We start from the raw sequence: 20,435 nt of genomic DNA on the forward strand, positions 1-20,435 counted from the left end.
AGAGATTGTCACCCCCAAATAAAAAAAAATTTACAAGTCAGGCAAATGTTGAATTCCTACAAAAATGAGATTTTATATCATGATGTTATAACAACATGACAGGAAGGAGAATCTCATTGACATACACATTTTGTATAAAGCTGTAAACACTGTAGGAGGAGGCTATAAGCTACAAAGATCATTATTTGAAACTATTCCACCTTTGAACAGAGCTCATGTACATAAGCTTGCTTCTATAGCAAGTCTCAAACCTCTTCAGAACATGAATGGGCACTCAGAATAGAAGTTCCCAAGGGTACAGTGAAGGTCTATCAAGACAGGTTTTTGGGTTGCCTGCTATACAAATCTGGAGAGCAAGACAGCTTCTGATAGCAGTACAGCTCCAAACGCTTTCCATTTACCATCATAGGAGCTGTCCATTAATTTGAATGGCAGCGGATTCAAGAGGACGCGTATGCCACTCCTTTTCATATAAAACTCTTAAAGAAAATGGAATTTCTTGCATTTTGTCACTCCTCAAAGAAATCTGATACTTAACAACACCTGCATGCAAGGAGCATCCAGATGAAGAAGTCATAAAGAGCCAGCTGCCCTTTATTCAGAATGCCCTTTGCAAAAATTTGCCAAACATTCATTTGAGAGAAGCAGAACCATCAAGGAACCCCACAGCCACAGAACGTAACATGGCCTGCAGAACTGTAAGCATCAATAAAGCCTGAGCACTGTGTTGAGAAGAACCACAACTGTATTGAAATGAGGTTTAAAATACTGCAGTTACAATCACAGAGACTGGCATTTCAAAGGCATGCTTTCTTGCGATAGAACAAGCTTGGATTTTTAAAGATACAATCATAATGCACAGCAAAATAGGTGGCCATGAGACCAGCCTTAAACTAAGGCCTTGTTTACATGATTTCTGGACTGTCAGGAAGTATTTTGGCTGGGCATGTAATTTTTCTTCCAAACCAATTAAATTTTTGCAATTCTCACTGTGAAAAGAGCTATATACCACCTTTGTATTGACACTGGTGTAACATTCCCACAGGGAAAAGAAATAAAAGAGTACCTTTATATTGATACAATATTTTCCTCTAGTGTAGAAGCAAATATAGCTTTCATTATTCAGTCAAGTTAAAGCAGTATGGTTTTTTTTTTTCTACTTTATAGACAAGGCCTATGTTTAACAAGCACCAAAACACTTCAAAGTATTTGGAAGATCAGACTACTGAGCTCTACTATTTGTACTGTCCTCACCAAGTCATAGAGAATATTGAACATCTAAATATATTCAAAACTCTGATTAGACCCATGCCGTATTTTTTTTGATTTTTTTAAAATCCTTCACTGTTTGACGAACACACCTTTTTGGCAAGAACTAGAGTATATCTACAAAAAAAAAATCATAATCCAGAATTTACTAAGTTGCCTTCAGCTGCTCTGCTAGGTTGAGGAAAACTGGACTTCACACCCCTCTGTGTGCTACTTACACCCATTTTTGCATCATTCCTCAATCACAACACAGGCAACAGGAGAACAGGAGGCACTACAAAACATGAATAATCCGTTATCTGTTGTGGAGAACAGAATGAATATCTGCTTTTACCATGCTGAATGAGTTGCTTTCAATACACTGATCTGGAGCAAGGCTTGTTAGGTGCTAAAAATATATATAATCCCACTGAATTTAAGGCAAATTGGACCATCACAATAGCTGAGATATTAATTTATGGCAAATTGTATTTTTAAAACTTCAGTGCAAGATATGGCTGCAATCAAGCTTTCATCATTTTCAGTACAGTATTTTTGTTAAAAGAAGCCCCTAACATTCAGAACATACTCTTATCCCAATTTTCAGGAGATACTGCATGTTGCTAAAATCAATATTCAAACCCCAACTGGAACACAATGTTATCATTTTAGTTTCAATCACTGAGGTTTCACTGTGTAGAATTAAGCTAAAACAAAAACCACTCCTTCCAGTGTTGAAACAGAAAACTTTCCTAGTTAAAAGAAGAAATGATTGGATTTATGGTAGACATCAAGGCGGTTTGTTTTCAGTTGGCCTAATTAAAAAACCTTTACACACCATTGCTCAGTTTCTGTTTCCACGTCGTATAGATAACTTCAAGTCTTCTTGGGATGGAGAAAAAGAACTGCGCTTTTTGTATACTAATCTTTAAAGAAGGGGCTAAGAGAGGAAGGTAATGGAGGTAAACAAACTCCCTAGATCTTCCAAATCGCAGAAGGTACAGATCTCCTCCCACCCCAATCCTTCCTCATAGGAGGAAAGTAGTAATAGTCTCGATGCATAATTTTAAAGAGTTAAAACGTAGCAAGATTAAAACTAATTTTTTTTAAATAATTGCCCTTTAGAATTTTGTTCTTCCTAGTAAACCTGTTCCTAGTAAAGGATAAGGTCCTGATCTTACAAGACGTTTTCGCACTGAAGCCGCGCCACCTTCCTAAAGCTGCCTACTGAACACAGCGTTCCACACGCATGCTGGCATCACATAGCCCCAGGACCTAAGCACATATGAAAAGCTGTATCACCAATTGTTATTTTACCCAATATTTAGCAATCCTGGGGCTTGTTTTTTGTCTTTTTTTTTTAAGCACTGTCCTTTGCTAACGCAAGCCCCCCATGCCACTTTTACATCTATTACAATATAAATCAGGATTAACGGCCTATGTGAAAGTGTTTCGTGTAATACATAAAAGCGCACAAAGTTGTTTTCTAAAAAACAGCATTTGTATTAAAATTCTGAAAATGGATAGACATCTTTTAAACGCATGTCTGGAATCAAAATGACAGTTGTTAGAATTTTCTTGGTACATCACAACGTTAAGGTTTCTTTCTTTGCTGGCTGGAGGTACATCCCACACAAAAAATAAAATAAAATAAAAACAGAAAGAACAAAAAAGCCCACCCCCAAAATCCCAAAAGGCTAAATTCTCGCAAATTTGAAGTAAATGAAGCCCGAACTTGCAAGACATGGAAATTACAGTTAAAAGGCTCAGATGGAAATAAGAAATAAATTCCACTAACAATAGGCCCTTTTGTCCTGGCTTGTTCAGTATGATTACTGAAAGGAAACTGTTAAGTAGTTTTTGGAGTAGTAGATAATGGGATTCTGTGGAGCTTTCACAGGTTGGCACCGGCTGGAACAGCTGAGTTTTGAAGGCACTCTACAGACACAGGGCTGCTCTTGGCCCTGTATCGCATTTAGGAAGTCTTTGCACTTTTTAGAGAGCTAGTCATCAAAATCAGTTATTGCCAACCCAAAAAGAAAAACCCTAAAAACCAAAACACCGCCGCTCCCACCCGCCAAAGGATAAAATAAAAACGAAATCACACACACACGCACGCCTAAAAAATTGTGCAGATTTGTAACATTTTCACAGCTGATTAAAAAAAAAAAAAAAAACAGGAAAAAACCAACACGCTACCACTCTCTGCAAACTCCCATCTGATACAGCAGGTAAACAAAATAGAAAATTATTTCACAAGTGATCAGCAGACGCTTTCCGGCACCCCACGCTGGCGGCAGCAGCGCTGCCAGTCCCGCTCCGATGTGCAATGCCCGCTTTGCATAGATCCGCGGCGCCGGGCCGGGCCCGGCCTCCTCCCGTGCCCGCTGCCCACAGCCGTCTGCGGCAGACACCAAGGGAACACGCGACGGTCGAGACTCGATGAACGTACATGCTGAGAAAAGCCACGTTTCCAACGCGATTTTTTTTCTTTTTTTTTTTTCTTTTTTTTTTTTTCTTCCCCCCCCGCGGATGCCCGGGGCGCCGCGCCCGCCCCCCGGCCGTGCCGGTGCCGGTGCCCGTGGCGGTGCCGGTGGCGGTGCCGGTGCCCGGCGGCGATGCCCGGTGCCGGTACCCGGTGCTCGGTCCCGGTGCTCTCGGTGCCGGCCGCCGCGGACCTTTGTTCCCGCAGCCCCGGCCGCCGGCCGCTCTCAGAGGATGGCGCAGGCGGCGCAGCACTGCTCGTCCCCGTTGGGCTGCGAGGCGTAGTTCATCTGCCTGACGATCTCGGCGAAGAGCTCGTCCACCGAGGCTTTGTTTTTGGCCGAGGTCTCCATGAAGGGGCAGCTCCACTCCTCGGCCAGCGCCTTGCCTTCCCCGAAGGAGACCTCCCGCTCGCCCTCCAGGTCCACCTTGTTGCCCACCAGGATCATGGGCACCCGCTCGTACCTCTTGACGCGGATGATCTGGTCCCGCATGGGCTTGATGTCCTGGAAGCTCTGCTGGTTGACCAGGCTGTAGACCAGGATGAAGCCCTGCCCGTTCTTGATGTAGAGGTCCCGCATGGAGGCGAACTGCTCGGTGCCCGCCGTGTCCAGGATCTCCAGCACCGACGGCGAGGAGTCCACCTCGATCTCCTTGCGGTAGAAGTCCTCGATGGTGGGGTCGTACTTCTCGATGAACGAGCCGGTCACGAACTGGACGGTGAGGGCGGACTTGCCCACGCCGCCCGAGCCCAGCACCACCACCTTGTACTCCCGCATGGCTCCCGGCGCGCCGCCTCCCTCGCCTCCCGCTCGGGGCTGCCGCTTCCCTCCCTCCGCCCGCCCTCGCTGGAGGAGGAGGAGGAGGAGGAGGAGGAGGAGGGCGGCGGGCCGGGAGGCAGGCGGCGGGCAGGGAGGGGCGCTCCGCGGCGCCGCGCGGGGCCCGCCGGGGCGGGCAGGGGCCGGCCGCGCCTCACGGGCCCGCTGCGGGCCAGCCCCGAGCCCGGCAGCGCCGCGCCCCGGGGCCGGGCGGCGGGGAGGGGGCGTGCGGCGGCGGCGGCGGGGGGAGGCGGCGTGCAGGGGGCGGCGGAGAAGAAGCCGGAGGAGGAGGAGGAGCGGGAAGCGCCGAGCGGCCGCGCCCGGCCCCGCCGCGGCCCGTAGCGCCCCGCGGCCCGCCCCGCTCCCGCGGCCCGCCCACACCGGCCCCGCTCCGCCTCCCCCCGGCAGCGGCGCCGCGCGGGAGAGGCGGCGGGGAAGGGGCCCGAGGTGCCCGGGATCGCCGCCCCTTATCGCGGGGCACGGCCCGGGCATCTCCCCGGCAGCGCCCCTGCCGCCCGTATCGGCCCTCCCCAGGGGTCGCCGTGCCCTCCCTCGGCGGGGCTGGGCCGGGCGGCGGCGGGGCCCTCCCGGGGCCGCCCCTCCGGGCTGTGCGGGCCGTTGGGGTCCCCCGGTAGCGCTCCCCAAGACCCCTCCGGCCCGGGTGGCTCCAGAGGCTGAAAGCGCCCGCCCTGCTGCCAAAGCCTGCCTCGGGGGAAAGTCCTCGCTGCTGGGCGCCCTCCTTGGGAGTGGCGTGGGGCCGGCTGTCCGCCCTCCCGCCAGGCCTCCCTGTACGGCCGTGGTGCGGCAGCTCCCGAGGAGCCCCTTCCAGCACACCCCGACCAACTTCTGAGCCTCTCCTTGTCCCGCCGAAGCCAGAGCCGGCCGGCCTTTGGGGCTGAAAATGTGGCAGTTGCCACATGTTGCTGCTGCTGGCGTTCCGTGGCCTGCTAACTGCCGTTGAGCCTGGTGGGGTTGAGTCACGGGGACTGGCTTTTTGCCACTGTTTGTAGAAGTCATCCTCCTATCAATCAGACATTCCTTTCAAGAAAATATCATTAGTTATTTTGGCACCCTCTGGTCTTTGCATTTACGCCGTAGCCAGTTCTTTACTGTTCAGTCTTTATTCAAATAATTGTGGCGTGTAAGTCCCTTTTATCACACCTTCTTGTTTATAAATCTAGTTTAAACATAGTAGTTGGTGCAACAGGCCTTGGTAGACAAAGACAGAAATATTTGAAATAAACTGTAAGCAGCATTCTCTTACTACCAGACAGTTCTCACACAGCTAAATTCTGATTAAATTATTTTTGCCAGAATTCACGGTGGGGATTCTCTCTGCTGGGTCTGGCTGCACTGCATCTCCAGTGATCCTCAGGAGCGAACGGCATCTGTGGCAATCCCCTCCCTGCAGGAGCTTCAGTGAAACCCCCATACTGTTGTTTGTGCGGGTCTTTGCCAATGAAACCTCTCCCCACGAAGACAAAGGTTGCGTTCTGCCAGCCCTGCTGTGGGGCCGGTAACAGTTCCAGCTGTTTCTGCTGAGGACGCCCGCGCCCATGGCTTGCTGTGACTTCAGATAAAGGGTGTCGCAGTCACTCAGGGTGGAAGAGAAGCGTCGGGCCACAACTTTCTTAAACGCATCATGTAGCTGAAGGCTGGCACTCCCCATGTTTGTTTTGTAGGTTTAGGTCATGCCCTGTACCTGTCTCTGCTGAGTCCCCAGATAGGCCGCCGGTGTGCCAGGCCTCCTCTGCCTGGTTCCTCCCAGGCGCAGTCTTCTCACCCGTCTGCAAAGTGTCACCTGCAGGCTGATCCTCAGCTAGGTCACTGTACAGAGCTCTACAGATCAATCAATTGAATGTTTTACCTGATATTGAGCCCCGAGGACTGGGCTTTGGCTGCCTTTCTGTTCTAGACTCTACCTACAGCATTGCCCTTAACTTGTGACAAACCTAAGGCCGTCTTTATTCCACAGGAGCACTGCTGTTCTTTGAAAAAGTGAAATAGACCTCTGTGAGCACCTCTAACTGCATGTTCCTGAATGAGCCTCAAGGACTGCTCACCTCCTGCATGCACATGCAGAGATATTAGTATTGGAAACAAACTAACCCAGACTGAGGCTTTTAAGCCCTTTCCCCACCGATCCCTGTTTCTCATTTCGCTGTCTGTATGATTCCCCCTCCTAGTGGTACTCCAGAGATGGGGTAGCACATCTAATCCTGACAGCGCGCTCCCACCTTCAGTTAAGCGAGCCAAAACCAGTCATTGACCAGCCATTGTTTGCAAAGTTATCTTTAAAAACAGCTATAAAAATTGGTTGAAAGGCTACAGTATCACTGAGAAAATACTGTATTTTCTTGTTCTGCTGACATACTTTGCTTGCCCTGCTCTAAGGTTTTGGGTACAATACGGATTTGTTTACCTTCATCACCTCTACAGCGTACCCACATGCAAATTACTTACACTGCACTTTCCACTAACATGGCAGCAGAAGATTTTATAAAGACCAGACAATGGTAACATTGGCTTAAATCCAATCCATTTAATCCCAATTCAGCATTGAATCATTTATTTCAAGGACAGAATAAAATTTCAGTATATATATTTTTTTCATTCTTCCTGATGCTATTGATTGCTGTCATTTCTGAGGGAAATGTTTTGCGTTCAAAGCAAAAACTGATCTTTATGCTGTTGACAGCTTGAAAATGTCAAAGTAGAAATCATCTTAAAAGTATAAATTTGGTTACTAAGTAGTTTACCATACAATATTTACATATATAACTGGCTTTTATTGAGTTGAGTAAACCTGCTCATTATTTGTGTGAGTAGTTTTACCGAATGATTGTCTGCATAATTTAGAAAGATCAAGTCATGAGCTTTTTCTGTTATAGTTACCTTTGCCCATAAAAGTATCAGCATCTTAAAACTATAAAGCATTGTTGATTGCTCTTTTTTCTTTTCCCCAAAATGAATTTCATTAATTATAGCTAAAAGACTAAACTTCTGTAGTTTAAATCAACGACGTGTATGATATCAAAGGTTTCAGTACCATGAATGTTCACCTGTGTCTGGTAACATCAAGATTTGGCACTATGAAAACAGGTGAAGATCTTCTGGTGTTACTAGAGGGACTTTCTAGCCAGGTCCTCTGGTACTCTCTCGAAAGACACATAGCCAAACCACTTACAGCCATGGGATTAGGCCCAGGCAAGGTCAGTGTTAGCAAAGGGATATGTAACCTTTGAGCTGACTAAGTACAACCGAGGTTGTTTAGGATGAGTATTTTATAGAAAAACTGTGCTATACCTGGGGGACAGAAAAATGATGTGAGGAGTGGGCTAAGCTGCAAGATATGCTTAGCTAGCATCATTACGTTTGTGAATTTCAGAAAGCCTGAGCTCTGTCAGTGAAACAGAGCTAGAACCTGTCAGAAGTGTGTGGCTTTGATTAAAACAGACCCTGTGAAAATATGCTTAGAATTAGCTGAGTGTGCATGAACATGATTGCATTTGAAACTCTATAATGCTGTGGAAGTGGCAAAGAGATGATAGCCTTTATTTAGTTTTTCTCTGACTTCTGTTAGTGGCTATTCATTTAAATCATTTTTATTAATACATCGGAAGCTATTGTGACTGTGAAGGAGACTCCTCTGGGATCATAGTGCTCTGCCATTTACTAGCTAGTTATGATGATAATTGAACTTTAAAGCTACAAATAATACTAACTATCATATTTTGACATTCAAGTTTTATGAGATAATGGTGATATTAATAACAATATTGTAGCATATATTTATGTAACAACTTTCAATTCCACACAAAGATGCAATTCCATACACATTTTTCTCTACTTTCCTCAATGGTGATGGTGGCCAAAGGACTTCATACCTTTTTTTGCTCTGAGTTATACAGCAACAGTTTTTAGGTCCACGGTGTAAACAGGCCCTAAAACTGATGAACTGATCTGTGGTGAGAATAGGTCCTTCTATTGTGGGTTCTGCTTAACTGCTAACAGGCCACTGGGGCTAAATACAAAGAGCTGAGCAGTGAATTGATCTGTGTTTTCAGCAGAACTAAAGGGGCAGAGAATGTCTTAATTCAGCACTGCTGCTAATAAATCCTACGGGAAGTTATGGTCAAAGAATACTGTACACGGTCATTTAACGTACTAATGTCTGAAACGTTCCCTGGACATAATAGAGATCTGTTTCAATTCACTTAAGTTTTAATGACTTAACCAGTTCAAAATCCAATATAAAATAGTTAAAATGAGAAGATCTGGAATGATTTGGGGAAGCGATGCTATTCTCTCACTCCTATACTGTTAGTATGTGGCATTAACATTAGCAGCGTACTGTAAGGTAAAGGGAGAAGGTAAAGGGAGAATACTTACTGAGGGAAACTAAGATGATGAAATCATCTCTGAAGAGTTCAAAACACAGAATTACACTAAGTGTTTTCTGGCATTGAACAAATCTGGAGAAATTTTTCAATGTATATTCACTTTGAATATATGAATTTGAGTAACTTCTCTGGCCCTGAATCAGTTTGTAATTCAGTGGCATACAAAAAAAAGTCTTTCTTTTGGGTTCATCAGCAGGATGATTGTATGTTGGTTTGGGGTTCCTTTGGTGGGAGCCGAGGAAGGAGATGATGACCTTCTGAGCACAAAAATGTAAGTACTCACATTTTAAAGCATTTGCCAGTTTTAACAACTATATGATAAGCAACATTTTTAAGATTTTCTGTGCACATTTGATCAGTAAAGCATCCCCTCGCCCCTTTAATAGCACTAAGAGTGGTTCTGGTTGATATTTAATTCTATTTGTCACAGTAATGTCTAATAACATTAGTACTGACATTCAGTACATCTCTTGTTCTGAAACAACTTCACTTCTCCTTACTTAAATTGGATTGCTCCTATTGAAATAGTGGTAATGCATTCAGCATTGTGCAAGAGATAATCTCAGCCCTAAAAATTTGCTGGTAAAGTTTAACCAAAAATCAGTAAGAAAGATTTACATGGCGGGTATAAACTTGTTTTAAGAATAGCAGTGGAAGCTGCTGACTACTTTTGAAAATCTGTCCACATCCTGGCAATGGGTGGCTGAAGATCTCTGTCATCCTATCTCTACTTCTCCTGCTTTATCCTTCCTCTTTCCAGTAGCAGGAAGCCCAAGTACTGATCAGAAGGCAATGAAACATATTGCTCTAATAAACTATGCTACTCTCATGCTCTGCCCAAAAAATCTGTGCAAAAAGCTGGACACTTATGTCCTTGTTATGATTACTAATAAAACTGCACTTGTTCTCCTACCCTACATTACAGAAGATTCATATTTAAGAGAGAAAAGATCTTTCAAAATTCTTCATAAAAAAATAATCTGGTATTCCAATGGGATTTAAATCTAATAATAATTAACATGTCTGCACCTTGAGTTACTGCTGATAACTCTATTCATGAATATGTATCTAAAAGAAGACTGCCTAATTTCTGTTTATCTTAATCCTATGGTATTAACTATTCTTATTCTAGAACCAAGATGTCTACATAAGGAGTTAAATGAGATAGTCAATTAGGGTAATTCCATGGGTAGAGTAGTTTTATTATAAGTGAAACTGTTCCATCTGTTCGACACCTAGATAATCAGAAAGAAACTGATAAGACAAATTGCTAAGTGACTCAGGCCAAAGGTACTCCTTAATGCCGCAGTTTGATATGTTTGCAGTAGCATGAGTTGGTTTCTCCCCTGACTCAACCAGCTGAACAGTCTCCCTTCTGCCAGCAACTTCCTGAGGAGGAAGTGATTTATGCAGTCATCCTTTTCCTGCCTGTCTGTATTAGCAGGTCTAGCACACCTCTTTGGAAAACGCAGCCCTACTGTGACTCCCCTCTGCAAAAAGAATTCTGAAATGCAGAATTACCCAGCTTTCATTTTAATGAAAAAATAGCAGTTGCTGGTGGATGTAAATAAATAATAAAAAAGGTAGGACATGTAGGAAAAGAAGTCAATTATTTCCAACAAAAGCCCTGCCGGAGATCTTACTGGTACTGAAAAAATAGCTGTGCTGCCACAACTTACTACATGGCATCTCCCTAGATCTGGTGTGACAATACCAGTTTATTTTTCTTTATGATGGAAGTGTTCAATGGCATGTGTATATTCCGCTCATAAATACGTTGTTTATAGTCAAAATATGCATAGTATATCAAAGTGCAGCTGTATTTCTGTTCTTTGCTAAATATCAGTCCTTTTGTATTTACCAGAGTAGCAGTTTAAATAAAAGGTGGTGAAGATCGGGATTTTAGACAAGCGTGCAAAACAAAGAGCACTTCTCTGTTACTATCTGCAGCAGTCAGGGTGTATGTAGGTGGACTGAAACAGCTTTTGGAACCATAAATGTAATCTTGATAGCACTTGCATGGAAACAATCCTATTGTATGTTAATGAAAATGGTATGATCAGCATGAAGTGAAACTGATGACTAATTCCAAAAATAGACTTCCTGTCTGCAGCAAAAGCCCTTTTTGTAGAAAAATGCATTTTCTTCATTGACTGGTATTATATTACATTGCAATATTTACTCTGCTGGCAGCAACATTCAGAAACAGTAAAAAGTTGTAATTTTGAGAGTCTTCCCTCTTCAACTAGTTGAATTTGTTTATTCTTCCATCACCTGACCAGGAACAAGGAGTTTCTCTTGATAGACACTTCTGGTCACATTGCAGTGAGGAATGAATACTTTCAACTGTGATCTTATCATATTTCGTAAGTTAGACGGGAGTTTCCAGAGTCCTAAAGAAGCAGACAGTGGGGTTTGCAGCTCATTAGGCTATGGTCTTCTACAGGAATCAGTGTAATAGTCTGCCTTTTGTCTCAGACTAGTGATGTAAAATTATGGTTGTAAATATTGGCAGTTTAACTAAAGTCTAGGGCTTTTTTCCCTTGGTAATAATGACAGAAACACGTTCTCATTTTAAAGAATGAGAGTGCATCTTTGGAAGGAAATGTCCTAAATAAAATCAGAGTTTTATTCCTTTCCTTTCTCGTTGCCTGTAACTCCCATGAACGTTATGGAGTAATAGATATATCCAGAAAGTCAGTGAGTCCATAGACGTTGTGTAAATATTAAAGAGGTGTAAGCAAGGGGCTGGTAATTGAGAGAGGTAAGAGGATCTGTTTCCCCCGTGTACCAGAACGAGAGAAATGAAAATACCTATTCCAATCACTAAGGAAAAGTGATTTAAACATGGCAAAAACACATAAAAATTAAAAAAAAAAAATTTTACAGTTTTCAGCAGACAGAATGGAACTATCCCCTAGAATATAATTTAACCAAAATCTCTAATTGTCTCTTGAGCAGTGTTTAGTGGTTCATGGTCAAGTGAATTGGTGATAAGAGATGTGCAAGAGGGAAGGTTGATACACAAGCATGTTTTGCTCTCTGAACCTATGCCCACAGGATTTTATCAAGAATAATAATATTACTAAAGCTGCAGAAGCTCACAAAAATTGCACCCATTTTTAGGCGCTTGGCACAAATTCATAAAACATTTACAATATGGTCCTTTGGGATGCTGAGCATCTCTAGCTCTCATGAAGACAGGCAAGCCTTGGATCCCTCAGCCTTGCCCTGATTGAGTCCTTAAGACTGCAAGAGAAAAGAAATTAAACTAGACAAGAGGATCTGCCTGCTTAATTGAGCTTTATTTTGTAATGCACAGGCAGATTGCAAGATCAGCAAATCTTTGCAAGCTATGTGGCCATATGGGCAATGGCAGTTTATGAAACAACTGTGCCGAATTTGGCAGCCTTTATGATGTCCACATGGCAGGTCAGTGAAAACCATTTCAATGCCAGTTACATAATTTCACTCTTCAGTCATCTGCGAAGAATATGTAAAACAAGAGTTTAGAATAAATGGCATCCTTTCAGCACTGAAATTTACACTGTTGTTTATGAAGTATATATGCTTCCTTTCTAATCAGCAGAGTTCTTTTGCTGCATCTTAGGTAATTGAAAACATTCGAGAGTAAATACTGGTGGGTATTCTTTAGCCTTGTATTTGAGTATTAATTTCTAAGTAAATTTTGGGTCAGCATATCAACAAAGAAGATAAGCTTTTCTGAGTGAAAGTAAGACACAACAGGCTCAGACTAATGTAAGTTATCTGCAACCTCAATAGACTTCAAATCTCTTGAACAAAATGCCACATTTTCTGAATGTTTTAAAAGGTCTGCTGCTTGTAGCTCTCTCTTGGGTTGTTTCTGTCTGGTCAAGGCTGGAGGGATCACAGTGGCTGACCGCTGGTTGTGTCACCAGTGCACTCACTAAATACTGTTTCATCTTCCAGGCCTTCAGCTCCTGGGCCAGATTAAGGTGAATGTGGAAGCAAACTAACTCTTGCAACACCTGGCCTCTGCAGATAACCCCACCCAGCTTGACTTTAGGCCAAGTCATGGCACATAAACAACCTCTGTTGTATTGACAGATGACCTCATGAGGATGAACAGATAAGATGAAATGATGTTGATACCACTTGATCTGTAAGCCACGTTCGATATTGTCAGATCAGGCAGTCAGGAATGCTGGTGTGACCACAAGCCCTCAGAGAATCTGTGTGAAAGCTGGCTATCGTCACGCACTGTCGGGACACCAGCTGCTCCCGCAGGGCCTCATCCTGCCCTGGCCGGCTCCTGGCAGGCAGGCACCCTGCCCCGCTGGGATATCCACAGCTCTGAGCTTTCTGGAGCGCTGGTGCTGCAGGCCTTTCTGCATATCACCATCCACAATTCCAACAATAAATAGAAAATATTACCATTTTCAGAATGTGGACATATTTATATTTCTGTATATTTTATTTTGTCATCAACAGTTCCAGTACAAAGGTACTGCAGGAGTGCTGATGGCCCTGTATGGGTGTAACAGCCTCTGCTTGTGGCACTGTGCTGCTTGACATAGACCAGTAAAACACACCCCAAGTTAGTCCAGTCATGTGAGAAAAAGTACTGGAAGACCTACCTGAGAATCATGGCTGGATAAAAGTAGAGTAACCCATCAGGAGTCAATCCATGGTAAATGAGAAAGGTACACAAATTATTTACAGGAAACGTGTTCCTCAGGATAGAACTGTATTCCTCATTTGTCCCACTCACAAACAGCAAATAAAAATATCTGGTCCTAGGATCTACTCCAATCAATCCTTCTAATCTTCTGCTCGTTTGAGCCAGTTCTCGATTGCTCAAGCAGTGAACTTTGAGGATCTCTCATTTTGAATGGAACGGATGAGGCATTTTAACACTGTAAGCAGAACAAAATGTCAAGATGGTCACAGAAATTCAGTTTTCAACTATACTTCACTTTTTTTGCTTGGCTTTCACCCTGCTATTAAAGCCAGTATGCTTTACCCTATGAGATTATTTTTGCATAAAGGTAAATTAAAAATTAAAACTGGACAGACCATTAAATATGACAAACAAGGCACAAATGTTTGACAGTTATCCAATTTATCAAAACCACCTAAATTTCTGATTCTGTTCACCAGAGTGCTTACAACCAGTGTGACAGCATTAGGAAATTTTGTATTTGTGGTGTTCAAGTACAAATGCAAACTGCATTATAAATCTTTTGATATCTCTTCCAATTTTGTGGCAGACTATCGATAACTACTCTGAATGTAATAAAATAATATGTCAACATTGTTTCTTACTAGAAACAGGGGATGTGGGAAAAGCTTTTATACAGTCCAAAATACATCACAGCCACTGTTTCCCATTTGTATTGCAGCCACTTATTCTGACAAAAAATGAAGGCTTTGTACAACATGGCATGGTTTAATTATACCTAGGTCTAGATTCATATAAATTTCTTATGAAGTTATCTTCCTGATACTTTCACAGACTGTTTAACGAAGTGTTGTATGCTGACGCTGAGGTGACTGACTAATACAAACATCTGTGTAAGAGTTAGTTTTGATTTCATTGTTAACTAATCCCTCAGTATCTGTCTGTACAGTAAACAACAAACTTCATAGTTGAGATTGGATTGAATCCTTCTGCAAACAAATATAAGTAAAGGCTTTCATGAGAACAGGAAAGTAAACTCTGGGGCTTTTGTGGTTGCATTGACAAACCAATTAAAAGTCCTTTATTTTGTCTTTTTTTTTGTCTTTTTTTTTTTTTTCTGATGAAAACTTCCAGCACTGTAGTGCTTAGCACCTAAAACAAGAGCAGCTTGGGGTCTGCACAGGCTGAAGAAGCATTCGGAAGAGGGCTCAGGATCTCATGGCAGCTGGGATTCGGAAGGAGCCTTGCAGTTCTCTGCCTCCTGAAGTCATTTTGCACTGTGCCATTGCTTAAAATAATGATTTTAAAGCACTTCCTTAATAAAGGCTCTCATATGATAATACTTCCCTCACCCAGGAAGGACTGCTGTGGCACGCTGTCAAAGAAGAAGTCAAAAAAATGCAAATTCCCAGTTAGTTTCACTCTCGGCTCACTGTAAGCAGAGGCGTTGGAGCTCCCTGCGGTCATGAGGCCAGCCAGGCCGGGGCGAGGCCACTGGCACTGGGGAAGGCGCTGCTCTGCGGGGCCGCCGCGTCCCGCTCCGCTGACCCAGCACAGCGTGACGGCAGTGGGACGGATTCTTAGAGAGCATGGTTACCGGTGTTTAACAAGTGTGCATCATATGTGCTTTCCCTCTGCCAGACTCATACGTGGCGTGAGGGCCCCGGTGTCAGCGCCGACCTGCCTGTAAGTGTGAGTCACGCCTCCGGCCCTGTCCCTGCCTCTTCTGGGACCTGAGCGACCAACGCCTGCTGCAGTCATGCTCCTGAGAGCGAAGGGACGTGGAGAGCACAGTACCCGGAACGTTTTGTAAAAAAGGTGTGGAGCTGGCTCAGGTAACAACAACAACAAAACAGAATCACAGAACCACAGAATGGTTGAGTTGGCAGGGACCTCTGGGGTCCCGCCGATCCAGACCCCTGCCCCAGCAGGGCCACCCAGAGCATGGCCCAGGGCCACGCCTCCCCAGGGAGACCCCAGCACCCTGTGGCACTGCCCAGCACAGAAGCGCTGCCTGGGTGCCAGAGGGAGTTTGTAGCTGCAGGTGCTGGTGATGTGCAGGCTGTGCTGCATGGAGGGAGAGGACGGGGCACTTCGCGCCGCTGCTGGTCGCCCCTGTCATTGGGTCAAGGTCACTGTTGCCTTTGTACAGTCTCATGCCCTCTGGATGCAGTGACCTGGCTGTGCTTCCTTGCTGGATTTATGGAGAGTGACAGAAGCTGGGGCAAATTCCTTGTATCTCCTTTGCCACTTGTGTGTCTGCAGAGAGCAGGCACCATCTGTTTCTGAGCAAGGAAAGACAAAAGTGCATTTACTAGTTTAGTGACAAACATTGCTGATCTGATGATTAAAAAAATGCTATCCAAATTACAAATTTCTTAAAAGCTAATTCTCTATTCTTTTACACATAATACAGCCATTCATTCACATTATAAGTACAAACGTTATAGAAGCTATAATTATATGTAATTAAATTTTCTTATTTTTTATTATTTATTTTAAGCCAAATACCTAAAAAACCTGTGATCTCAGAAAATCAAGCTGAACACTGAATCCAAGTAATAGTCTATTCTAATGAATATGCTCCACAGAAAATACACACTGGGCTTCACGTCACTTGAAAAAGAGCGGAGGTTCTGACAAGAAATACCTAGGGTATTGTGACCCTTGCTGTTGTATAGTGAATGTAACTATGGACTATTGAAGCAGTTGAAAATTCACAAAGTTACTGGTGCTGTAAAAGAGCATTACTGGAGAGTCTGTGCTTTCCTGTCCCATGTAACGGAGGGACTGAGGCTCCTGTGCAGGGGAACTTGTCCGAAGGTACTGTTGACTCATGTGGAACATTTAAAAGAGAAGTAGGATTGTGTCTGTAAAAATTAGATAACACTCTCAGATTCCTGAACGCCTGATCACTAAAGGGACAAAGGTCATTTAATTTTTTTAATGGCATGGACTGTACCTAGACTATGTGAGTAAGGGAACATTTTGAGGGAGCTGACAATAGTTACTGGGGAGAGAAAAGCTGGTGGGGGGCATGTGCCTCGGCTGTTAAGCTGCCTCTGGATCCAAACGCTTTTTTCACTCGTGACAGTAAAAGCTGTATAAAGAAACAGGTGAAGAAAAAAGCCACTGCATTTTCAGTGCAGATGTATTTGAGAGCCAAATTAAAGAAGACACAAATACAGAGAAAGTTTACAATACTGCTGATGCCTAATTCTATGTGCAAAAATAAATTTGTCTGCTTAGTTGAGTTATGAGATCTACTAAGATTTCATCTGCAGAGATCAAATGAGCGTGCATTATAATGTTATTGTTAAGCTGTGTGATGGATAATATGGCTAAGGCCCTACTAATATTTGCATAATTAACCTCATGTTTTCTTAGGATAACCATTGTCTTCACATTTCCCTGTGCCATCACAGGTCCATCCTCACACAATTAAATCCAGTTCAGACTGTATGCTTCTCAGGACAGAGACATGCTTTTGCAAATGCCTTTATACATGCACATGTGCGCATGTATGTACTCTGCCTACCCACAGTGTTGTATACAGTGAACTGCAGAATAAAGCAGTTTTCTCTAAGTTTCTCCTTCTCACATCCTCAAATATGAAAGAATAGATTGTGAAAAAGTTCTTAGTAGTAAAATTGTTCTGGAACATTCAAAAAATTCAGTAAACTGTACTACGAGTTTATCTTTCATTGTTCATGTAACATGAGTCTACAAATAGACAGTCTGTTCCTATTACAATTAGTTCATTTTTTAAATAACAAATTAGTAACAAAAGTAGCATTTAAAAGTAAAGTTTCATGTAGATAAAGACCAAACCACCCTTCCTACTTCTACTTACCTCAATGCCAATAACTAAACTCGTAGTACAATGAAATTCTGTAAGTAGCATTTAAAAATTGACAATAGACTCTAATCATTTAGCACACGGATCCCATTGTAAGAGCACTTTTTCAGAATTAGGAAATCTATTGCTTAATTAATGTTTTGTGGCAGTTTGAATATGTAAAATGCTATACAAATGATGAGTATGATTCAGTTGTCAGTATCTGAACATAAATTATGCTTCACGCAGGGTTTAGGATAAGAAATTCCATAACATTTGGCAAAATGGCTTATGCATTCCCAGTAATTTTACATAAAATCTATTCATAGTGTCCACTGACTGGAAACAATATATGTGATTCTTTTAGTCAAACTACTTAATTCAGCAGATAACCACTGCCGCTTCATAGTTCATGGATTAGAATTTAAGAGAGCAGCTGAGGCATACATTTGAATTTGATTAATGACAAAGGGACCGTTTCAGAAAACAGAGGACACACTGTCCACTTAGCTCACAGTACAAAACAAAAAGTCAAAGTGACCACTTTCAGTTGAACAGAAAAATGAAAAGTGGTGCTCCCCCCATGCTTAGCTCCACCGGTTTTGTCCAGAAGGAAGGCACGAGGAGGTGTGATATATCAGTGCTCGAGTGATCCCACCAAATTCAAACTTCTGGTAGTAATTTTTCCGATGTTCAGTCAAAAAGAGACAGTGCTTATGGCGTCTGGTTTTGTTTTTATCCCTACTTCTGATGATATCAGAGTTGTCAGGGCCTAGTGCGCTGCTCCTTGCGCACACAAAATAAAAGCAGATGAACGGCTGAAACGAGCAAGAAGCAAGTTTGCACACTGCAGTGCAAAAACACTTGAATGAGCTCTAAGCAAGCTGGAGTTTGGGAGGAATCTTGTCAGGTAGCGCCTCGCCTGCCCGCAGAGCACGCTAGGCCGGACACGGGGTCACCAAGCGCGGCGCTGCCCGCGGCAGTCGCTAGGCCCTGCAGGCCCCGCACATCATGGCGCTGCGCTGGCACGGCCCGGGGGCTGCAGGCCACAACAGCCCGCCGGGCCTGCGGCAATGGCCCAGGAACGGCAGCAGCTGGGACAGAAGTAGAACTCAAGCAAAAACTCAAAAAAAAAAAAAAACACATTCAAAATGCCCATGAAGGGAGGAGAGGGTAAAACTGCTGCGTAGGGTCATGGTGGAGTACAGCATTAGCAGAGTAGCTACCAACATTTTCGATGAAAAACGGGTGATAGAATAATTGTCTAGTATTTTCTGAAACTGGTTCATCCAGAAATTGCTAGCAGCATAAAAAATTTCTAACAGCAGAAATTTCTAACAGCTGAAGATTTCTTTCTGCTGTTATTTTATGAAACAGCATTAGTATTCACCCAGATAATGAAACAGTTCTTTAAACTGCCTTTTTTTTTTTTTTTTTTTTTTCCCTGCTGTTTGTACTGAGTATCTCAAGAGACTCAGTTGTAATGCTCTGGGATGTTTGCTCATCTGAAGATGACAGTTTGGGCTCAAGGAGGTAATTATTACAAGACACAGAGTAACAGAATGGGCTCCCCTCAGTCATTGTTTTGGACAAAATCCATGAGACTTCACTCAGAGGGCTGTAGAGCCAGACCCATTGACTGATGGTACTAGTTATTTCCTGATGAATGTGTTTTCTCTTTTGCTTTCCTGTTTTTTCTTCTTTGGGACAGATCCCATGTAGACCTCTCAGAGCTACAGAGAAGTACTCTGAGATACCACGGCTGTTTCAGGGATTTTGAACAGATAAATGAAACTCTCGGCACCGATTTGCCTGGAGAGAATTCAAAATTAGGACTCATTCTGGTGGAGGACCAATAGCTTAAGTTGTTAATCCTCTAATAACATCATCAGTTTGTGCAAAGAGGTCTGAGACTTGTAAGAATACTTTCTACTGTCAGTACATCAACAGAGATGGTGAGAGTGTATTCCAAACACACTATGTCTTTCCAGCAAGTTTTTATTAAATAAAAAATGCTTTAAAAGCTCCTGGTGGACCTGAATGACTCACAGGATTGGTAATAGGATTAGATCATTGGTTCAAAACTAGTTCAGGACCAATATCCTGTAATCTGATATATGTGGCTAAGCTCTGTTTACTTCAGTGTGGTTTGGGAGAGACATCCTGGTTTTCTCATGCAGATGTCAATGCAGGAGGCAGAAGAACACAGACTAATAAACATTGGCATTTAATTATTGGGTTTTGCTCATGTTCTCATTTCTGTTCTCGGTTCACGTTCTCATTGCTGGGTCACATCGTTTCATAAATAAATAACACCATTTAAACAACTGCACGGAGGAGAAGGAGCGTGTTTGCTCTCCAGTGCCTCTAGCCCAAGTACACCAGCAGGATCTGCACCGGGAGTCCCACAGGGATTCCTGCTAGGGTCAGCATTGTCTGGAGCTGCTGAATTCTTCTCTTCAGAAATGGAGAATCCTTGGGGAGTAAGGAGGTGGGGACATATCTGTGTTTTTGAACAACAAAAGCTACATAATCTTTTAGGATGAGGAAAAGTACCAGCACCACATGAAACTGCAGAAGCAACTCTGAGTTAGGAGGAATGCGCTCAACCACTTTAATATTTTAATGTTATTTTTAACATTTAGATAAGTCAAGGAACAATATTAAATTGGAAACATGCATGACATGGATGTCTCCCAAGAAAGACTACAGGGACAATGACTGGATCAGAACAGAAAAGACAGATATAAAGCATTTAACTTGGTCGTTAAAAATAATTTGTAATAAGTTCCAACTGTCTGCTTTGTAAACCTCAAGAGGCAATGTTGAGATGGGGCTAGCTACCATGTCAGCCACAATTTGTTTTGAATGACCCGGAATTTGACATTCAACTTTTCAGCCAAAGAATAATTAACAACAGTAGCCATGCCAATACAAGCAGGCAGAGTTTTTAATAAGCCCAGTTCCTTGATTAATGAACA

The 20,435-nt window shown here is 43.2% G+C and overlaps 1 protein-coding gene across 1 annotated transcript; it reads right to left on the reverse strand.

Annotated features, from left to right (window-relative positions):
• Window positions 1-3,375: 3,375 nt before the first annotated feature.
• RAP2B (RAP2B, member of RAS oncogene family) lies at window positions 3,376-4,636 on the reverse strand. The gene has a single exon (XM_035566533.2). It carries the CDS (start codon window positions 4,509-4,511, stop codon window positions 3,960-3,962), a length of 552 nt encoding a protein of 183 aa, XP_035422426.1. The 5' UTR covers window positions 4,512-4,636; the 3' UTR covers window positions 3,376-3,959.
• Between the last annotated feature and the right edge of the window lie 15,799 nt (window positions 4,637-20,435).

The sequence above is a fragment of the Cygnus atratus genome, chromosome 9 (assembly GCF_013377495.2).
Source record: "Cygnus atratus isolate AKBS03 ecotype Queensland, Australia chromosome 9, CAtr_DNAZoo_HiC_assembly, whole genome shotgun sequence".
In the NCBI taxonomy this organism is placed as follows: Eukaryota; Metazoa; Chordata; class Aves; order Anseriformes; family Anatidae; genus Cygnus; species Cygnus atratus.